The following is a 21,411-nucleotide window of genomic DNA, read 5'->3' as shown; positions in this document are numbered from 1 at the left end:
ACAGTGTGGGAAACTAAGCATGGGGATAACCTACATGGCACAGCAGATATTACCATAAACTTGGTGGGCAGACTGGACAGACCATTTGGTCCTTTTCTTCCATCATTTCTATGCTTCACTGTGGTGGTCCCTGCTTTGTCCTGTGAGGGCAGCCTGTAGCTTGGGATTCACCCATGTGTGAGGACTGCCACCTGCTTGTCCTCGGAGGAAACAGAGTTGCTTACCTGTAACAGGTGTTCTCTGAGGACGCAAGATGTCAGTTCTCTCAAAACCCACCCGCCTCCCTTGGGAGTTGTTTTCTCCGTGTATTAGCTGTATCATGGACTGAGGGACACTGCCCAGCGGGCAGGGGATGACTACAGCTGCACATGCTCAGTAGGGCCTGTTTGAAAGTTCTAGATTCTTTGAGATCAAAGTTCTAGGCCAGGCTCCATCCGATGATGTCACCCATGTGTGAGGACTGACATCCTGCTGTCCTCTGAGAACACCTGTTACAGGTAAATACCTACTTTTCATGATCATGTAGGACTTGGTTTAGTTGATGTTTCTTGTCAGGCTGCCTCAGTGCTTTGGCATATCTGGGGTTCTGACTCCGCTGAAGAAAAGCCTCTTGTGGGCTTTAGTGGCTGACCTGGAAGGTCCCATTTTTGGTGTTGGCTGTTTAGGCTTTAGTGACTTGATTCTGTATCATGACATGTGGTACTTTGCATGTATCCCAAATTGCCTAAGGTGCTCGTGGATTTCAGTTCTCCTTCCATGCCATATCTGCACCAGGTGAAAGGGCTTTTCATTCTGTGCATTGCAAGAAGAGCAAACTAAAGTCCATAGAAATCCACTCTTTGTTTCTTTTGATCATAATAGGCCTGGAGTGCAGTGATAAAGTGCTGCATTTCTAATTGGTTAGCAGATTTAATCTCCTTTTGTTATGCCTAGTCTTGGAGGGGCATGTTAGTGCCATGATGGTGTCAGCTGCCAAATTAAGGCCTTTGAGATCTACAAGACTGATTGGACAAGGGAGGTTAGCTAGGTGTGGATTAGGTTGATGGGCGGTGGGAGACCGGATGGGTATGGATCAGCTGATAATGGAGCAGGAGGATGGAGGTTGGAGAGATGTGGATCAGGCTAGTGTTGGGTGGTGGCGGGATGGAGGTTGGAGGGTCAGGCTGATGTTTTGGGGGGAGTATGGACATGAAGGTGGAAGAGTACATGAAGGCCACCTTAGTAGACTCCTGTTTTATTGGTCATTCTTTTTGTGATAATGGAAAGCTGTCTACTAATATTACTATAGGCTTGACATTGGTATGTACTGCTCAAACGTGTCAGAGAAAAAGACTTAGAAGAGCCAAAAGAAAGTAATTAATCCTTAATGGTTCACCTTGGGCAGCCAGAAGCTGAGAACGCAATCCTGGTTCAAAGACCACTGGAAGGTGTTTTTCTTGCTATGCTCCTGCTTTTTGGCTGCACTCAAGGATGTTATAAGTAAGCTCTGCCTAGAATGAAGAGCGAGTTAATGTCCTATTACAGAGGAGTGAGCACGTCTTATCTTATGAATACCTTATTGTGCCCTTTTTCCAGTCTGAAGAAGACTGAGGAAAGAGTTAATGTCCTGTTACAGAGGAGTGAGCGTGTCTTATCTCTTCATGTTTTCCAGTCGGAAGAAGACAAGCAGTTGCAGGATGAACTGGAGATGCTGGTGGAGAGGTTAGGGGTGAGTGTTCCTGCTATTAGAGGGATTACCTTCAAATCTCTCTAAAGACTTTACTTTTGTTGAAATAAGGCAATGGGATTTAAATGAACTCAATCTGTAAAGAAGTAACATAATCAGTTTCGTTAGGCAGATTCTCTCTTGCATATAGTGAATTTATTTTCAGCAGCAGTACAAAGACTTTCAGATTATTTGGTGTAGGAGAGCTTCTTTGCTTACCATTTAGGAATTAGACCAGTGTGTTTCATGCAGCAAAACAAAAAGTTGAAGCCTACTTCTCTCTAGTCCATTTTGCCAAGATAAAATAATGAAATCTTTCAGCCATCAATTAATGAATAAAAACATTATCATGGTAATAGGTAAAGTCAGAACAGGATATCCTTGTTGAATGTGCATGCAGATCTGTCTCCAGTCTCATGCATGTGTCCTGAAAACCTGACCCGTTGGTGGCCCTCGAGGGCTGGCAGTGGATAGCACTAGATCTAGAGGATATTTTGCTTCTGCCACCCAATTGCTGGGTTGGGGAATTTCAGTGACTCACTTTAGAAAGGGTTCTGATAATATATGTGGGGCAGACATTTATTTCATGTATTAAACATTTCATTCATGGCGTTTACCAGGTACAGCAAAATGCAGTAGAATACAATAATTCAGAGCATACATTTATACAAATGATACTGCAAAATTAGGATTAAAATGCAAAAAATAAAACACAATGCAGTAAAGTAATTCGAAAACATAGATTGACACAAGCACAGCAAATTGCTAAAGTGAAAATTAAATTAATACACTGATTATGAAATCGGGAATTGGTATACTTTGAAGCATGTTGAGGACCTTAGAAATAGCAATTCTTAATCTGCCATTGAAACCAGATTTTATCTTTCTTTTTTTTTTTTTAAGGAAAAGGATACATCCCTGTATCAACCAGCGCTGGAAGAGCTTCGCAGGCAGATCCGTTCCTCCACCACCTCCATGACCTCTGTTCCCAAGCCCCTAAAATTCCTGAGGCCTCACTATGGCAAACTGAAAGAAATTTATGAAAACATGGCTCCCGGAGAGAACAAGGTAGGCTGCTAGAGGGTTAGTGACTTCTCTGGTCAAAGTGCTATTTCCTGTGTCGGAGCATTTCACTGTTGCTCACAAGCCATACAGCTTTTGTTTGGTGAGTTGCAGACAGAGGAGAGGCTACAGGCTATGCCTTCCCATGCTGGAAAGCAGTGAAACCTGAGGACTAGATAGTGCCTCTTGCCAAAGGAGCAACGCCAGACGTTAGAAGCACTCCTGCGCTCTCCCCCAGCCTGCGACCTGACATTCTCCAAAGGGATGGCTGAGTGTAAATAAAAAAATGTTACTGAGAAGCGGTTTTCCTTATTTTTCCTGTGCTTTATATCAAAGGAAGGGCCATGTTGTAGAGTTCATGGCACCAGGAGAGCTCAGCAGGAGCTGGTCTGGCCCTTTCATTATTTGAAATGTTGGGAAAGGGAAGAGGCAGAGAACAGGGTTCCTGAAGTTGTGGCAGATAGCAATCTCTTTATATTTCTCAGAAGTTGGTAACCCTGCTGCCTGCCTTCCCTTTCCCTTGTATCTGCTGCCTGAGGTGTGGTGATGGGGGGATTTGCACATTCCTTCCTGTCCTCTCTCTCACTCGCCTTCCTTCCATCTCACTTCCGCTCTCCCCGCTGGCGCTTGTCTTCAGCAGCACGGGCCAGTTGACTCCTGCTGGCACTCTTGATGAGTCTCTCAAATATTTTCTTACAAGGCTGATGCCTATTAGAGAAGCACAGAAGACTGCCCAGGGTGGTAGAAATGTCCAGGCAGGCCTTCACTTCTGCTGCCTTTCTTCCTTCCCCTCCTGTCTTCTCTGTGCATTGGGACTTTGAGCCAAATCAGGCATGGAGGAGGAAGAGAATGCTGCGGTTCCCGGGCCGTCTCGTTGAAGGTCACGGGGGTAGGAGCATCTGAATTTGGATGCCACCTAGGATGGCAGAATTCCGTAGGTCAGCTTTGCTTTCTGATAGTTCTAAGATAATGAGGCCCAAGCTAAAGCCAGTCCTGCGCTTACCTCAGTGCATCTGTAGGGCTGTTTGCATGCTGGAACTTGAAGTTCTTGTTAAAGTAAAGTAGAACTGACATTGAAAAACATCAGGACTTCTCAGCTTGTCTCTCACAACATGGAACTGTCTGCTCATCAAACAGTTTGTAAATGTAGGATCTTTCCAGCTTACACACCTGATGGGCCACCTCAACAAGGCTCCAAAATACCTCTGAGTACTTGATAGCTGGTTCCATTGGCTTCTGACTCCCTGTTGCAGGTGATGCATGTGCAGGTATGTGAATAGCTGCTGCTGCTGCTAGGAGTCCTAAGAACACTGGTCTCTGGATGTTGATGACTTTTCTAGTAACTTCATCATTTTGCAGAAAGCGTTTTGTTAGTGTGGTATCTGTTTGAGCTTCAATTAATTGAATCTGCTGAATGGATTGTAGAAGGGAATGACAAAACCCAGGGACTGAAGCCAGTGAATCGTTAACTGAGTATGAGTTGGGAGAGATCCCTCGCCGGGGATACTAATAACTAGTCATCCAGATAAGGGAATATCCAGATCCCTTGTCAGCATAGGCATGCAACTGCCTTATCAAGGCGACCCTGGGGGCTGAAGAGCCTTTTATTGATAGTGGTAATGCCAGCAAGAAGGGTGTCTCAGAATATGTGCAGAAGCATCTTTCAGGTCTGGTGAGCACAGCTGTTGTGTTGAATGGGAGAACGCAAGGCTGGGAACCTACACGGTGAAAAAATGAAGCAAGGAGATTAATGGCTGCCTCTCCATACATCCTAGTCTGGAAGCTCTTACTCGCATGCATTGAGCTCCTCTCATGAATCCTCTTGAGCTTGCCCTTGTTTTTTTCTGCTGCTGGCGAGGACTGAGGATCTCGCTAGCTATTCTGTCACTTCTGCGCATGAGTGGGAAAAAAAAAACCCCTCCATGGGCCGAATTCTGTTTGCAGAAGGAAAAATGTGGTAGTCTGTCAGAACAAACTTTGCAGGCGAGTCTGGCCTGTGGGCCATATTTAGGATCCTCTGCTTTACAGTGGTGCTCACTGAAGGGACACCTGATTTGTATGCCAGAGATTTTTTGCTCTCAAATACCCGGTGCATCTGTATCCAACAGGAAAAACTCCTGACCTATTTAAAATGTTTACAAATTTGCTATAATATTCTGCTATTCCTTCTTAGCAGCACAGCAAGTGGTTCTAAGATGAAAAACGGTTTTTCTTCAGCATATCCAGAAGGTTGTAAACCTGACTGCCATGCTTCATCAGCTCTTCAGACCCTGAGTAGTAAAGTCCTCCTCCTTGATTTGCTTTCCAGCGATTCTCTGCGGACATCATTTCAGTATTGGCCATGACGATGAGTGGGGAAAGAGAGTGTCTGAAGTACCGGCTGCTGGGATCCCAGGAGGAGCTGGCATCATGGGGCCATGAATATGTAAGGTAAGGAAATGGCAGAGGGGGGGGGTCTCCTGTCTTACTTTTATTTCTGCCTATATACAGTTTATCACATCACGTAACAGACGTATGTCAATAAAACAAAATCATGCATTCAAAAAAACAAACAACTCGCTGGACTAGCCCTTGACAAGTGGGTTATTTCCCCCACCAGCAAATGGAGGCAGAAAGCACTGATTGAGGAGGTGGTATTAGCAGCAGAGATCCAGTATTTTCTGCCTTCAGCAAATAGTAGGACTGGGTTGGTGCAGCAGCTTGGCATTGGATCTCAGCTCTGACCCCTGGGCCAGGCCACTGGTTTAGGATAGCAGTACGAGCCCTTGCAGGGATGGTTGGTTGAGCCTGAGCGAGGAGCAGCTCTGGAGGGGGAAAGGTTCAGATAAGTGGTCTTTTTGGGTTTTTTTCTTCTTCTGAGAGGAGATTTTTAATCTTGTTTCCTCCTTGCCTTGCTTTCCTTTTGTTCTGGTTCTCTCCTCTCTCTCCTCCCCTTTTCCCGCACGGTAGTCCTGCAGTACTTAAAAAAAAAAAAAAAACCAAACCAAAAAATGGTGTTTGTGTTGGGAGCTGCAGAGGGAAGCAGATAGATGTGCTGTGAACGTGGCCAGCTCTCCGGCAGGCAGTGTGGGGGGAGGAAGAGGTGAGAGGCCTTATCAGCAGAGGAGTTCGCGCTGAGGGAATAATGGACAAATCTGCCCGAGGAGTTCAGTGCTGTGAGGCCTGCGGGGTCGTAAGGTGCCGATATGCTTGGCGTGCAATTGTATGGGGAAGAAACAGCGATTGCTCTGTGGTTGACCTGGCTCCCGCCTCCCCTCCCACGTCATTTAGTGACTCACCGTGCTCTGACAGATCTGACCTGTGGTTTGGCACATGGCCGCCAGAGACTGTGACCGTTTTGGATTCTCCTGCACGACTGGGCTCAGACTCTGGGGGAAGCGCTGTGTGCCCCTGACTTTAGTGCCAGCCATATCCCTAGTGGAACCCTTGATGGGGGAGGCAAGTAGACATGGGGCCCTGGGGGGACTTTTCCCTAGAATTTGTTTGCATCAGGCCTTTGGTGCCTTTGCCCGGCTGGGAGAGGTGCCTCAGGAGGCTGCCTCTAGGATGCTGGATAAGGGAGTGGCCCAAAATGTTCCTTTGGTTGCTGCCAGGAAGGTGTTGCCAACCATTGAGGCACCAGGGCCTTGCTGGGCAGACTGGGGCGATCATTTGGTCCTTTTCTGCCATAATTTCTATGTTTCTATATGACTTAACCTCTCGTTTCCCTTTCCATGAACAGATAGCGCTTCTGAAAAGGCAGTAGTCTTTGCCATGTTCCTAAACTGCTTCTCCAGAGTCTGGAAATCTTTCTGCCACTTGGATGCTGTTTCTAGTAAGGTCATTGGTTTCCAGATGGACAATAATGTTAACGTCAGAGTCCTTACTTTCTTTACTGATTGCATTGACTATTGGCATTTCTGCCAGCTGAGGATCGTGGAAGGCATTTAACTATAGGTTTTCGCCTTGAAAAGAATTCCCAAATTGTTGCCTTGGGTGACTGAGTCTCCCAGCAGTATGAGCTTTCTTTTATGGTTTTTAGTTGCCTTATAGAATTTCTGTGTGCATAGAGTTTTTTTTCTTCTTTCCATTCAGATACCACAGTCTCTTGCTAAAGCTTCTTCGTTTTCCAATACAGAGAAAGCATTTTGTACTTGAATCACTTGAGAGAGTGGTTGTCTCTTTATCACAGGTCTTATCCTACTGGAGCCACTGTAACTTATTTATTCTTGAGTTTCTAGATGCTCTGTGCAAGTGGGGGAGAGCATCTAGGATGCTCATTTGTGAAGAATGGGTGTTTTTGGGTCACAGGTGATATCCTACTGGAGCCCACTGTAGACCATTTGTTTCTGGGTTTCTGAATCTTCTGTGGTAGTGGGGGAGAACTCTGAATGCTGTAAAGTGGGTGAGATTTCCTTGGTGGTTAATTCCTTTTTTTAAATTTAAAGTTTTATTATGGACAGAAATAGCAATAACAACCTGTATTCACAGATACAGCATGTGTACCATATTTTTACAATCATAGAATCCCAAGGTCGTCCATCGTCATTATATAATTTTACATTTTCTCATCTCATAACTTTATATGTGGGAGTCATACAATTCAAAATGAACAATAAAATAAAGAAGCAAAGATATTCCCCTGTCTCTTGGGTCAAATTGTCGTTTAAAGAGAATACAATACCAGAGTGGATGAATAATCCTCAATTTCACCCCATAGTTTCATGCATTATTATTTGTTGATAACCATTGCTCGTAGGGCATTCATGGTGTATGAAATTTTTCCATGTCATGACGCGTGGCTGTCAGTTTATTGAGGTAGTGAACATGAGCTATTTTTCGTAAAACATCTGCAAAACTCGGACACTCCACTTGTTTCCATGTTGTGGCAATGATCACTTGAGTTATTAGTCTGTTGGTCTCTGTTAAAATTCTGGTGTGGAAGTCCGAGCAAGCAACATTTGATGTCTTTAGAAACTGTGTGCCCCAGTAGGTCAGAAAGATACTGAAAAACAGAGTCCCAAATTTGACAACAGCAGGGCATGACCACCACATATGGTGGAATGACCCATCTTGCCCACACTTTCTCCAGCATTTACTAGACACATTGGAGTTCATTTTATTTAATTTATTAGGTATTAAATACCATCTATAAAGCAGCTCATATCCATTCTCCATGAGCATGGAAGATACTGAGCTTCGCTTAATACTATAGAAACAAACATCCCATTCTGCTTCTTCTAATGTTTCCCCCAGATCCCTTTCCCATGCCAGGATGTGTTTAGGTATACTTTTCACATCCCCAGTCAGAAACAAGTATAGGTTTGAGATCAGTTTCTTAGGTTTCCCAACCGTAAAGCATAAGCCTTCAAATAATGACCTTTCTAATGTCAATTGAACCTTGACATTGGAAGAAAAGATGTAAATCCTCCCGCAGAAAAGTATGTATTTGTCCCAGAATTGATCATAACTCAATATATGACCCTGCTCCCATAAGTGTCCCAGAGTCCGTATGCCTAGTCGATACCAACTTTGAAACCTTCCTGGTGGGAAGTTTTTTTTTCGCAAATAGGAGTACCGTGAAATATTGATTGAACTCCAATCAAGCAACCCTTCCATTTCTCCCACAGATAGAAAATAAATATGGAATAAGGGGAAATAGTTTTCTCAGTTATCCTGCTATCCCTAGGACCTAATTTTATTCCGCCAGCTAGTGCTTGTTCTATAGCTACCCATTGTTTTATGGGCTCCCCCAGATACCACTCAACAATTGCTTTCATTTGAGCTGCTAGAAAATATATGTTTTGATACCAGGTACATCCATCCCTCAATGAACTTTTGGTTGATAGAGTACTCATGTGGTTATTCGTGGAGGTCTTCTCTTCCATATAAAATAAAAAAAAAACGTTTCTGCAATGATTTCAGTAAACTGTTGAGAACCTCTATGGGACGTGTTTGGAATAAATATAACAGCCTAGGGAGTATGTTCATTTTTGTCATGGCAATTCTCCCTAGCCAGGATAAGCTCAAGCTGTGCCAGACTTCCAAATCATGCAGAAGTGTTTGCATCAACGGCTTATAATTTAGGGAAAATCAGATCCTGTGCTACTCAGATCTATGCCTAGATAGCGGATAGCATTACGCACCCATTTACATGGATACGTCTCTTGCATATGTCTCTAAGTACCATCTGGTAACCAAACGGCAGTAATTCCATCTTATCGTAATTTAATTTTAAATCCTGATATACGGCTGTATGAATTTATCTCCACAATTAGTTTGGGGAGAGATGCTGTTGGAGAGCTTATTGTGAATAAGATGTCATTGGCGAACATGGATATTTTATAGGGCACCTCTCCTACTGCCACCCCCTGAATTCCCCGATTTATTGCGTATCTTGGTTTCAAAAGGTTCTAGTGCCAAAGCAAACAATAATGGGGAGAGCAGGCAACCTTGCCTCATCCCTCGCCCCACAGGAAATGTGGATGAGTAACCCCCATTTACTTTTATGGTTGCTTCAGGTTTCGTATAGTCTTTGTAACCAGTGAATGAAATTCGAACTGAATTGGAATTTCTCTAGGGTCTGAAACAAAGAAATCCCAATGCACTTGGTCGAATGCTTTTTCGGCATCTACAGCCATTAACATGGTAGGCAATTGTTTTGCCTTCGCAAACCAAATCAGATTAAGCACTCTCTGGACGATGTCCGATGCCATGCGTCCAGGAATAAAGCCTGATTGATCTGCATGGACCAACTCAGGTATCAGATGCCCCAGCCTATTAGCTAATATTTTTGCCAGTAATTTTATGTCTATATTTAGTAAAGAGAGAGAGGATTGTAAGAACCGCACTGAGTAGCATCCTTTCCCGGTTTAGGTAATACTGTTTTCCCTGTACGTACCAGGATCAGTCCAGACTGCTGGGTTATGCCTCCCGTCCAGCAGATGGAGTCAGAGAGAAACTGAAAAGGCACCACTCATATACCCTGGTGCGCCCCCTGCGATCCTTCAGTATATCTCTGACTCCAGCAGATGAGAGAGCATAACCTGCGGTCCTGATCTCCTGTAAATTGGGAGGGGGTTTTCCCTAACAGGTTTGACTTACGATTTTCTGAGGAATCCTGTGACTGGATCAATTTAATTACAGGCCTAGTTTAACACTGTTAATAGGAGCAGTAGCAGGCAAGGCAGGGCACTGCCCTACAGCTTTTTCCCGGAGTTTCTCTCTGCCCTGCCCAGTGAGAGGAGGGGAGAATTAATCGGTGGGCCGGTCACTCTCCCTCTCCGCCTCCTGAGAAGTTTAATTCCTCGGAGAAGTTAGTCAGATGGGTATGCTACACCCTCTGCAGGCTCCATTGTATAATTGAATTGTGAGGTTTTTCATAGCTGCCGGTAGCAGCGCTATACACGTTTCAAAAAAACAAAAACGAGGTAATTTATTTTTACTCTGCCTGCCTTACTCACTGTGGTCTCCGGAAGGGGTGGCTTGTCACCCGGCCCCTTTTCGCTCCGTTTTTTCTTCTTAAAAAAAAAAAAAAATGCCCAGAGGGTCAGTTTGTACTGCATGTGGGGAGCCGGGCCGCCGGCTCTCCCGCGAGGGCCTTTGCTCCCGGTGCCTTCCCGGGGGTGAGGGCTCCTCGCGGGGGCCAGCCGTGGCTGGGAGCTCTCCCTCACCGTGACTTGGGGCTCGGGCAGCGTCGGGCAAAACGCGGCAGTCCTCGCTGCCGGTATGAGGGAAAATTCGGCGGCCATTTTAGAAGTGCCTGATTGCGATGCCGTTTCGTCGGAGGAGGGAGAGGACCTCCCACCGCTGTCCCCACCGGACCTTAGCCCCCACAGACCCCGCGGTTTATCAGGTTTTCTAGATTTGCCACCTATGGGAGCCAAGGGAGGTTCTTTAAAAAGACCTCATCCATTTACCTCACAATTTGTTCTTTTGCTCCATAAGGCCTATATGGAGGCCGAAGCTGAATGGGAGCAGGGTGCTCCTGCCCCAGATAAATGTGGCAAAATTTCTACTAACTTGGGAGGGGATCCAAATCCAGACCCTCCTCCTCCTCCTCCTCCTAAACCTTTACGGCATATAGCTCCGGACCCTATTTCACCGGACCCACCCATTCCGGATTCTGGTACGGAGGTGGGGGGTACGGACCCAGCTGACCCAGTTGAAGGGGACGATCCTCTCATTCTTCGGTTATTTCATAAAGAAGAATTAGATCCCTTGATCATTCATGTTCTTCAAGAACTAAGAATTCCGGTACCCCAGATTGAAACGAATTCCCAGCCAGGGGATTTTGAGTTAGACGGGCTTGCACACCCTCACATGCTTTTCCTTTTCACAATAAACTGTTTCAGCTTGTATCCAAGGAATGGGATAATCCGGAGGCTACTCTGAGTCAGCCGCGCTATGGATAAGCTTTACCCACTCCCTGCTGATTCTTTGGAGCTCCTTAGGGTGCCAAAGGTGGATTCGGCGGTCACTGCCATGGCAAAACATACCACCATCCCCGTAACTGGGGGTACGGCCCTTAAGGATCTTCAAGATCGGAAGTTGGAGATGTTGCTTAAGCGAATCTTTGAGGTTTCAGCATTGGGAGTACGGGCGGCCGTTTGCAGTTGTATGGTACAAAGGGCTACCCTTCGCTGGGTACAACAGATGTTGACATCTCAGGATCTGCCTCCGGGGGAAGCTGAGCAAGCAAACCGCATAGAATCCGCGGTGGCCTACGCCGCGGATGCCTTCTATGATCTCCTCCGCACTTCGGCACGGTCTATGTCTTCAGCAGTGTCCGCACGGCGGTTACTCTGGCTGCGTCACTGGGCAGCAGACTCTTCCTCCAAGGCCCAACTCGGTTCCTTTCCTTTTCGGGGCAAACTATTATTTGGCACCGAGTTAGAAGACCTTATTCGATCTTTGGGGGAGAATAAGGTGTTCAAGTTGCCAGAGGACAAGCCGAGATTTTTTCGTACTTCGGGTAACTTTCGCGGGCGATTTCGCGGGCAGCGCCGTTTTTGATCGGGGAGGGGTTCCTCTTACGCTTCAAGACAGCCGTCTACGCGTTCCCAAGCATGGACTCCTTCCTTTCGTGGTAGAAGGCCAGCCCGCGCAGGGGCGTCTCATACCTTCGCCACCTCTAAGGCGGCTCAATGAAGGGACGCAGGTCCATTCCTCCGTCCCGGAGGTTGGAGGACGACTCTCTTACTTTCGGGAGGAATGGGCCGCAATTACCACCGACCAATGGGTCCTCGACATTATAACTCACGGATACGCCTTAGATTTTGCACGGCCCCTGCGCGATTTGTTCCTTATCTCTCCCAGCGGTTCTCTGGTAAAACAACAGCGGATTGCTCAAACCCTGCAGCGGTTGCAGGCGATGGGAGCCATAGTGCCAGTACCGCCCGCCAAACAACGCACAGGCCGTTTTTCCATCTATTTCATCGTTCCCAAAAAGGAGGGCACATTCCGCCCTATTCTGGATCTCAAGCGGGTCAACAAGGCATTGCGCATTCCGCGGTTTCGGATGGAAACCCTGCGCTCAGTCATCGCTGCGGTCCACAAAGGAGAGTATTTGGCTTCCTTAGATCTCACAGAGGCTTACTTGCACATAGGAATAGAAGAGTTCCATCAACGATTTCTCCGCTTTATGGTCCTGGGATCTAATTTCCAGTTCTATGCCCTTCCGTTCGGACTGGCGACCGCTCCGAGAGTATTCACCAAGGTAATGGTGGTGGTGGCAGCGAGCCTCCGGAGGGGACGGAGTATTGGTCCACCCGTATTTGGACGACTGGCTCATTCGGGCAAAATCGCGTCGTCTCTGCGAGGTCGCAATTCAGACAGTACTCCACCGACTACACTCCTTGGGTTGGGTAGTCAATTATCCCAAGAGCCAACTGATTCCCTCCCAGAGTTTGGAATTTCTGGGCGCCTCGTTCGATACAAGAGTGGGAAAAGTTTTCCTGCCGCAGGCAAGGATGGAGCGTCTGATGGCGCACGTTCGTCGTCTCCTAGCCCTTCCCTTGCCAGTGGTATGGGATTATTTACAGGTTCTTGGTTATATGGCGTCCACCCTGGATTTGGTTCCGTGGTCTTTTGCGCATATGCGGCCGCTACAGAGGGCGCTTCTGTCGCGTTGGGATCCCAAATCAGAGGAGTTTCAGATATCTTTGCCACTCCTACACCCAGCAAGGACCAGTCTGCAATGGTGGTTGGATCCGGTCCACTTGCTCCAAGGCATTGATTTGGAACCACCCCAATGGATCATTGTCACGACCGATGCCAGTCTGACGGGGTGGGGAGCAGTCTGTCAGTTTCAATCCGCTCAGGGACGTTGGACGCTTTCTCAGGCCAAGTGGTCTATCAATCGTTTGGAAACCAGGGCGGTTCGCCTAGCGTTACAGCACTTCCTGCCTTTGATTCGGAACAGAGCGGTTCGGGTTTTGTCCGACAATGCAACCACGGTGGCGTATATAAATCGGCAAGGCGGTACAAGGAGTCTTCCGGTAGCAACCGAAGCCAGCCAACTGATGGATTGGGCAGAGGAGCACCTGTCTCGGATTGCTGCGTCGCACATCGCTGGAGTCGACAACATTCAAGCAGACTATCTCAGCCGGCAGCGATTAGATCCGGGAGAGTGGGAACTATCTCCCGAGGCACTCAGACTCATCTGTCACCGGTGGGGGACCCCCCAGGTTGGACCTCATTGCGACTCGTTCGAATGCCAAGGCGGTTCGCTTCTTCAGTCGCAGAAGGGAACACGGGTCGGAAGGCGTGGACGCGCTAGTTCTTCCCTGGCCCGCGCAAGTTCTTCTGTACGTGTTTCCACCGTGGCCATTGGTGGGAAAAATATTGCGTCGGATCGAATCCCACGCAGGACCCGTCGTTCTGGTAGCTCCGGAGTGGCCAAGGAGGCCATGGTTCGCCGACCTCATCAACCTAGCGGTGGACGGCCCCTTGCGTCTCGGTCATCTGCCTCGTCTTCTACGGCAGGGTCCAGTATTTTTCGACCAGGCCGATCGCTTTTGTCTAGCGGCTTGGCTTATGAGAGGCGGCAATTGAGAGAGGGGATATTCTGAGTCGGTCATTACTGCTCTTCTACAGGCTCGGAAGCCCTCTACCTCGGTTGCTTATGTCAGGGTATGGAAAGTTTTTGACTCTTGGTGCCAGGGTTTGAAAGTGTCGTCACGGCAGGCTATGGTCTCTCATATTCTGGCTTTTTTGCAAGAAGGTCTAAAGAAAGGTTTGTCCTATAATTCTCTTTGTGTGCAGGTGGCAGCCTTAGGCTGTTACCGCGGTAAACTTGACGGACTTTCCATTGCCATGCACCCGGACGTTGCACGATTTTTAAAAGGAGTTAAACATTTGCGACCTCCGGTACGCCCTATCTGTCCTTCTTGGAGTTTAAATTTGGTTCTCCGGGGTCTATGTACTTCTCCGTTTGAACCGCTACGAAGGGCTACTCTCAAAGATCTCACTATCAGAACAGTTTTTCTCGTCGCTATTTGTTCTGCTCGCAGAATCTCTGAACTTCAGGCGTTATCCTGTAGAGAACCTTTTCTCCGTATTTCTGACTCGGGGGTTTCTCTGCGTACCGTTCCTTCCTTTTTGCCTAAGGTAGTTTCCGCCTTTCACGTCAACCAGACTGTGGACCTACCGGCCTTTGCGGTGGATGGTGCTGAGGTATCTTGGCACCCGGAGCTTCGCAGGTTGGATGTTCGAAGGACACTCTTACGGTACCTGGACATTACCAACCCTTTTCGGTTGTCTGATCATCTTTTTGTCTTGTGGAATGGTCCAAAGAAAGGCAATAAAGCTTCCAAGGCTACTATAGCCCGCTGGTTGAAGGAGGCGATTGTTTCTACTTACATTTCTCAAGGTCGCGCCGTTCCGGACGGTCTTAAGGCTCATTCTCTGCGTTCCCAAGCGGCGTCTTGGGCTGAGAGTGGTTTTATTTCCTCTCAGGAAATTTGCCGGGCGGCTACTTGGAAGTCGTTGCACACTTTTGCTAGACATTACCGATTGGACGTCCGCGCTCCGCCGGTAGACTCGTTTGGCAGTGGTGTGCTTCGTGCGGGACTGTCAGGATCCCACCCCGTTTAGGGCAGCTTGGGTACTTCCCAGCAGTCTGGACTGATCCTGGTACGTACAGGGAAAGGAAAATTATGTTCTTACCTGATAATTTTCGTTCCTGTAGTACCAAGGATCAGTCCAGACGCCCGCCCATGTCAGTGCAGAGTCCCGCGTCTGTCGTGTTTCCTTTTCAGATTCCATTGTTTTTTCCGAGCACTTGTTCTATTTTTCATATGGTTATGTTTCATGGCTTTTGCCTGGTTTCCTCGTTTTCCACATGTTCATATTTATCTTGATCTAGTCACAGAGAGTTGCCATGCCATTGTTCCTAAATTCATACTGCTTTGTTATGGATTATACTGAAGGATCGCAGGGGGCGCACCAGGGTATATGAGTGGTGCCTTTTCAGTTTCTCTCTGACTCCATCTGCTGGACGGGAGGCATAACCCAGCAGTCTGGACTGATCCTTGGTACTACAGGAACGAAAATTATCAGGTAAGAACATAATTTTCCTATACCAGCTATGTTGGTATTTGGTGCCAAGGAACTTTCCCCTAGTAATGAAGTTAAGGAGACCCAGGATAGATATTCCATTACTGCAACTGAATCTATATAAGAAGGACACCTCCATAGTTTATTATAGAATTGCACAAACCTATCCCTAAGTTGAATGTTTTTAATTAATAGATTCTCATCTTTAAGTTTGAGAATTTAAGCTTGTGGTTTTTACCTTTTTAGGGCCTATGCTAACATCCTCCTGCCTTTATTGCCTCCCTCAAAGTGGCATTGCTTTACCAAGTCTAGTTGGTAAGCAGCTTCAGACCTATTCAGCTGTTGTAATTCTTGGCGTGCCTCATCATTTTTTCAAGTCACTAGTGCGTTTAAATCTTTTATGGGCATCTTCTAGCTTCCTTATTTGCTTTTCAAGTGTGGCTCTGATTTTTAACTTTTTTTCTTATAGGATGCCTGTGAAATTAGATGATCTCTTTCCACCACCTTATGACCTTCCCAAAGTGTCACCGGGGAAACTTCACCATTATGATTGAGCTGGACATATTCCAGAATTATATTCTGCATTTTATGAATTATCATTTTATCCTCAAATAAAAAAACATTGCCACGCCAGTATCGTTTCCCTGTATTGTCTTGTGGTAAATGTATGTCGCACATTATAGGAGCATTATCTGACCAGGATATAATATCTATAGATACTGCTAAAATTCTGTTGTCTAGAATCATGTCGGTCCTAGAGTAGGAGTCTTGCACTTTCCTTGAGGGATATTTATTTGAAAAATTAGAAATCTCCCCTCTATATCTTGATGTAACAAATGGAAGTTGGCACAAATTTGTTAGCTATCAAAATTCTAACTCCTCCATATCTATTAATGGCAGTGCTATGTTAAAAATACCTTTAGAATGACTGTTCCTCGCAACAAACCCCCATCCTTACGACGTAGATGTGGCTCCCTGAATGAAGAGAACGTCTGTCTGCTCATAGACATTTTGCTTCCTTGAATAACGTGCTTCACTTAAATGGGGTATTTAGGCCCTTTACATTAACAGAGACTAATCTGAGAGTAGCTATAATGGTTGGTCACTATTTTTGTGATGCTAAATTGTGATTGGGCCATAGCTTTACCAACTGCTTCCCAAGATCCCGTCCCTTCTCCCAATGCATTGATCCCTTTTCCCTCGATTTATGAGATAATACACTATAATACCCATCCGACAACCTCCCTCCCCTTTTTGATGGTTAGGCTGTGCGTCCGCTAGCTTATATTGTGTGTTTCCCTGCCCCCCCCACTGTGTCATTTAATATTACATTCTAACAATTGCGACAATAATTATAATTGCTAACTTCCAAACAATTTCCTCGTCCGTTGAGTGGGATATCGTCACAGCCTTAGGTTTCAACTTGCAATCATTTACCCAATGGTAACCCAACTTAATATTCAGTTACCAAAAAGCATCTTCAACAAGGTTTCGTAGCTTTTAATCAGCTACATGGCTAACCTGGGTCCTCGAAATAAGGCAAAAAAAAAACCAAAAACGCCGGAAGGCCCACTAATGGGCTCATAGTGTGATGCCCAAACAATAAAAAGATAAAATAGTACACGTTTCAGAGAGTTTCAGGGATGATGAGCCGCCGGAATTCCTCTGCAGCCTTCTGCCGGATGTTACCCTTTGCCATCTTGGGGTATCTTTCAATGTTGCCTGGGTTAGAGCTGAGAGATTTGAAGTGTCTGAAGTTGAGGAAATCACTATCCCTGCCAGTTCAAGGATTTGAGCTGCTTCTGAATGTCTTGACTCTCAAAGTGACCCCTCCAAGCGTGAAGGCCAGGCCAAGCCAAAAGGGAACAGCCACGTATATTTTACATTCTCTCTTTGCAGCACTTCCGTAATCCCTTGCAAGCTCGTTCTTTTTTGAAGGGTTACAGGAAAGAGGTCAGCAATATATCGGTATTCTGTGGCCTTGCCAATCAATTTGATTTTCTTTCCTTGCCACTTCATAGATTTCCTCTTTCAGCTGGAAATTTCTAAAGCAGGCAGTTATATCTCTCAGTAAGTTGTTTCTCTTCAGGCCAAGAGACCTGTGTGCTCTTTCAATGTGGATTTCCTCCATATCGCTTTCTTCTCTAGCTTTGCAAATTTTTTTTGTACCACCAATTTAGCGTCTTTGTGCTCCTCATGCCCTGGGATCCCACAGAAGCGAAGACTGCAGCGTCTTTGATCTATTTTCTAGATCTTCTGTTTTCTTTTGGGTCATGTTCTGTGTGGATTCCAAAGCTAATATTTTTTTTTAGTGAGCTTTTAGTCAGCTGTAATCATTTGTTCTTCCAACTGGTTTTCCATATCATCTACTCGCTGGCCAATCGCTCCTATGTCTGTTTGAGTTCTGCTACCAGCTGTGTTAACTCAGTCTTGATCCCGCCGATGTTTTATTCAAATCCTCGAACCATTTGATAAAGTCTGCTTTAGAAACTGCCTCGTATGTGGTCAGGAGGGTTTCATCTGGTTGCCGGCTCAGCAGCCATTTTGGCTCGCTGTCCGTCCGTGGTTTTTTGAAGTGGCTGCAAGCATAAGAAAACTGTCGTAAGTCAACTGAGTTACTTTTAGATGCCATCAGGGTGTTGTGGGCTGCAGTTTGTGTCAGGGTCAGCTAGTTTTAATGTGGTTTTGAGTCCCAAAATAGCGTTTAACACGCGGAGTGGCGAGAACTCTGCAGTTATTCGCTTTGCTGATGTCACTCCCCCCCCATCAATTCCTTTTTTATTGTAGTTAATTCAGATTTAAGGTGCATCAACAATTGAAGAGTTATTTATTTATTTATTTATATACCGACATTCGATCTGAGATATCACATCGGTTTACATTCAGGTACTGAGTTGCGACCCAATGGGGCAAGTCCTAAGCTTCCAGATGGTTTGCCACAAGATAAAGGCACTTTAGTTGTTACTTTGAATAATCATCATTATGTTTGTTTGATTTGATAGAAAACTCCTTGAATTTGAAAAAGAATAAGCAAATTATCTTGTTGCCAATTAATGCAATAATGTTCCCCTGCAAAACTATATTAGAAGAGCAAGCCCTGGAGTAGGGAGGGAGGGAGGGCCTCTAACAGTGAAGATTATCAGTGACCTGCACTTACTGTGAGTTTATCTAATCCACTGAAAATTAAGGGGTCTCCTAAAATACAAAATTATAATATCCACACTCTATGCCCTTCAGCATTCCCCTCAAAGGCACCCAATAATGAAAATCTAGAATACTTTTCTGCAAGATGCCAGATAATTGAGGCAGGGAGCCCTTCTGGTTTGGAAACACCTGCAAAGACCATGGCTCCAGCCCCTGCAATTCACTTTATACTAGGGGGTGACGTGAAGGATGCTTTCTTCTCCTGATGTGATGTGTGATGCACACGGTTTAAAAATGGGTTTATTTTTCCAATCTTTTTAGGCATCTGGCAGGGGAGGTTGCCAAGGAGTGGCAGGAGATTGATGAAGCAGATAAATCTCAGCGGGATACCCTCCTGACGCTTGTGAAGGAGATTGTACCTTACAACATGGCGCACAATGCTGAGCATGAGGCCTGTGACCTCCTGATGGAGATTGAGCAGATGGACATGCTGGAGAAGTACATAGATGACAATGCCTATGCCAAAGTGTGCTTATATCTGAGCAGGTGAGACCCCCAGCTGGCTGGATACATGAGAGAAATGTAGGTGCCAGGTGGAAAGAGCAGAAAAGAAAAACAACTTCTGACATTTACAAACCACCTTTCCAAGCTGCTGCTTAAAGTGGCTCTATCAAACAGTTTAAAAATCTGCAGGAAAGAAACTGTACAGTTTAGTAAATGAATCAATCTCATTTATTTATATATTAAGTTATGCTAAACAGAGTACAAGATAAAAACCTATTAAAACCCCTTTATCAGTTAAAATAGTCTAGGGAGAGAAACAACTAAAATCCTGTTATCAATTCATTGGTTAAAAAAACAACAAAACAGGCTTTTGCCAGGTGTAGAAAATCTAAATAGTCAATAATCTTCCACCCCCTGAGAATGTTTTCTCTCTTGTTCTGACTAACCATGTTCCTGAAAATGGGGAAATACACAGGAAGGCTTCCTGGGCCAATCTTAATGTCTGGTTTGGTAAGGATCGAAACAAGTCTGTGCATTTTATTCAGAGCCCTAAATGTTGACATTAAAAACTTTACATTGAACCCTTAAAGACACAGTTCTCCGAGGTCAAGCAGGACGGCAGTCCTCGCATGGGTGACATCATCGGAACTCTGATCTCAAAGATTCTAGAACTTTCAAACACGCCCTACTGAGCATGTGCAGTTGTAGCTATCCCCCTGCCCCCTAGGCAGAGTCCCCCCTGCAGAGACATGTGGTTGCGGGAGCTGTGAGAGTCATGGTATTCAGCTTTGCTCTACTCAAGAGTTTTTGAATTTGATTTTTTTCTAGAGCTGCAGCTGTTTTTCTTTCCTTTACCATATGGTAGTTTTCTTTTTTTTTCTTTTCCTTTTTCCCCTCCTCTTTCCACTGTCTGCCGGCCACATGGTGGGCCTTAGTTACTGTGCCAATCAATTAATTAAATAAATGCCCTTGTGTCCTCTCCTTGCTCTGTCTTTTTTGTACCTTTGTCAGGTGCTGGCAGGACTGACGGAATGCAGTCCATGGGTGATCAGAATAGACCGTTTGAGCCTGGGGTCTCGCCCGAGTTCTGCTCTGGCAGGAATTCTGTCGTTTCACCGATCAATCGGCATCGATAGAGATTTGGACAGTGAAGAGATTGACGGCACTGTGGGGGGAAGAGCTCCATGGGCAGGAGTCCTGGAAGTTGTAGCTTCCCCTCCTGCTTGCCTGTGATGGCAGTGCGATTTCCTTATGAGAAGGGTGAGCAGGAGCCTGGGCAAGCAGCTTGTTGCTGTACCTTCAGTGCCATGCCCAGTGTCTGTTGCCTATTCACATCTGTGACCAGTGCACTGATGATCTGACACGATGTCAAGACTGTCGGGGACCAGGTCTGCCATTGAGTGCCATGGTCATCCTTGACGCTGTTGAGGTGCCAGGGTGCCCTCGATGCCATCAAGGTGCATGACCATTCTTGATGCCATAAGAGCCAGGTGTGCCATGCATGCTTTGAGCATGCTGGATGGGCCTTCTGTACCATAGGCATCTGCAGGCGCCATAGTCTCGATGCAACGGAGGAATGGCTATCGTCAGCATCAACAAGCCCCTTCAGCCTTGAAATGGCGGAGTAGCAGCACAGACCTCTAGTGTCAGGAGCCAGGACTGCCATCAAGAGCCATGGTCCCCCTCGAGGCCCTCAAGACCATCGATGTCTTTGATCCCATCAAGGTGTGTAGCCTTGATGCCCTGGCCGCCCTCAGTGCCAGTGAGGTGTATGGTCTTGATGCAGTGGTTGCCCTCGATGCCATCGAAGTGCATCCCCACCTCCTAACTTTTTCTTTTAAGGCGCTCACTATTATAAAATTATTCTCAAGTTATATTTACAATGTTCCTCTGTCTGAGTTGCTTTCTGTACCCTGTTGCTATGTACTTCTGTTTTAGTTCCTTTTAAACCGATATGATCACACGAATACTGGTCTATAAAAGCTTTTACATAAATAAATAAAATGGAGGTCATCGGGCATGTTGCTATGCCATTTGATGCCACTCTCAACAATGTAGAGCACCATTGACGAGGCACTGAGATTGCCATTGAGCACACTGGTCGCCCTCGAGGCCATCGATCGCCGAGGTTCCTGAGAACCCTCGAGTGTCACTGAAGCCCTCTGTGACAGGGGTTTCAGCGAACTTGTTGCTATCAAGCGCCGGGATCACCATTTACTCAAGGCACCCTGGAGTGCCGAGGCATCCAGGCACATTGGTCCAGTGCCCTCAAGGCTCCTTTGTAGTGTCCAGACGGGGCATTGTGCTGTCCCATCATTGGCCTACCGATTATCGGGCACCATGGATGCCGATTATCTTGGGGGGGGACGGACCCTGAGCCGCTAGGATCAGGGGGCATTGGAGGCCCCACCTAGCTTTGTGCACCATAGGTGCTAATGAGTGCTAGGGTTGCTGTTGAG

General features: G+C 46.2%; 1 protein-coding gene across 1 annotated transcript in view; it reads left to right on the top strand.

Annotated features, from left to right (window-relative positions):
• The window catches only part of PSMD2 (proteasome 26S subunit, non-ATPase 2), a 153,010-nt gene that overhangs the window by 11,250 nt on the left and 120,349 nt on the right, over positions 1–21,411 (top strand). Inside the window, exons 2-5 of the mRNA XM_029617179.1 lie at positions 1,652–1,708; positions 2,609–2,773; positions 5,076–5,197; positions 18,770–18,994. Coding sequence (XP_029473039.1) covers positions 1,652–1,708; positions 2,609–2,773; positions 5,076–5,197; positions 18,770–18,994 — 569 coding nt within the window. The remainder of the gene's footprint in view (positions 1–1,651; positions 1,709–2,608; positions 2,774–5,075; positions 5,198–18,769; positions 18,995–21,411) is intronic.

The sequence above is a fragment of the Rhinatrema bivittatum genome, chromosome 9 (assembly GCF_901001135.1).
Source record: "Rhinatrema bivittatum chromosome 9, aRhiBiv1.1, whole genome shotgun sequence".
NCBI classification, from domain to species: domain Eukaryota; kingdom Metazoa; phylum Chordata; class Amphibia; order Gymnophiona; family Rhinatrematidae; genus Rhinatrema; species Rhinatrema bivittatum.
Note: the sequence above shows the minus strand (reverse complement) of the source record. Positions and strands in the feature narration are given on the sequence as shown.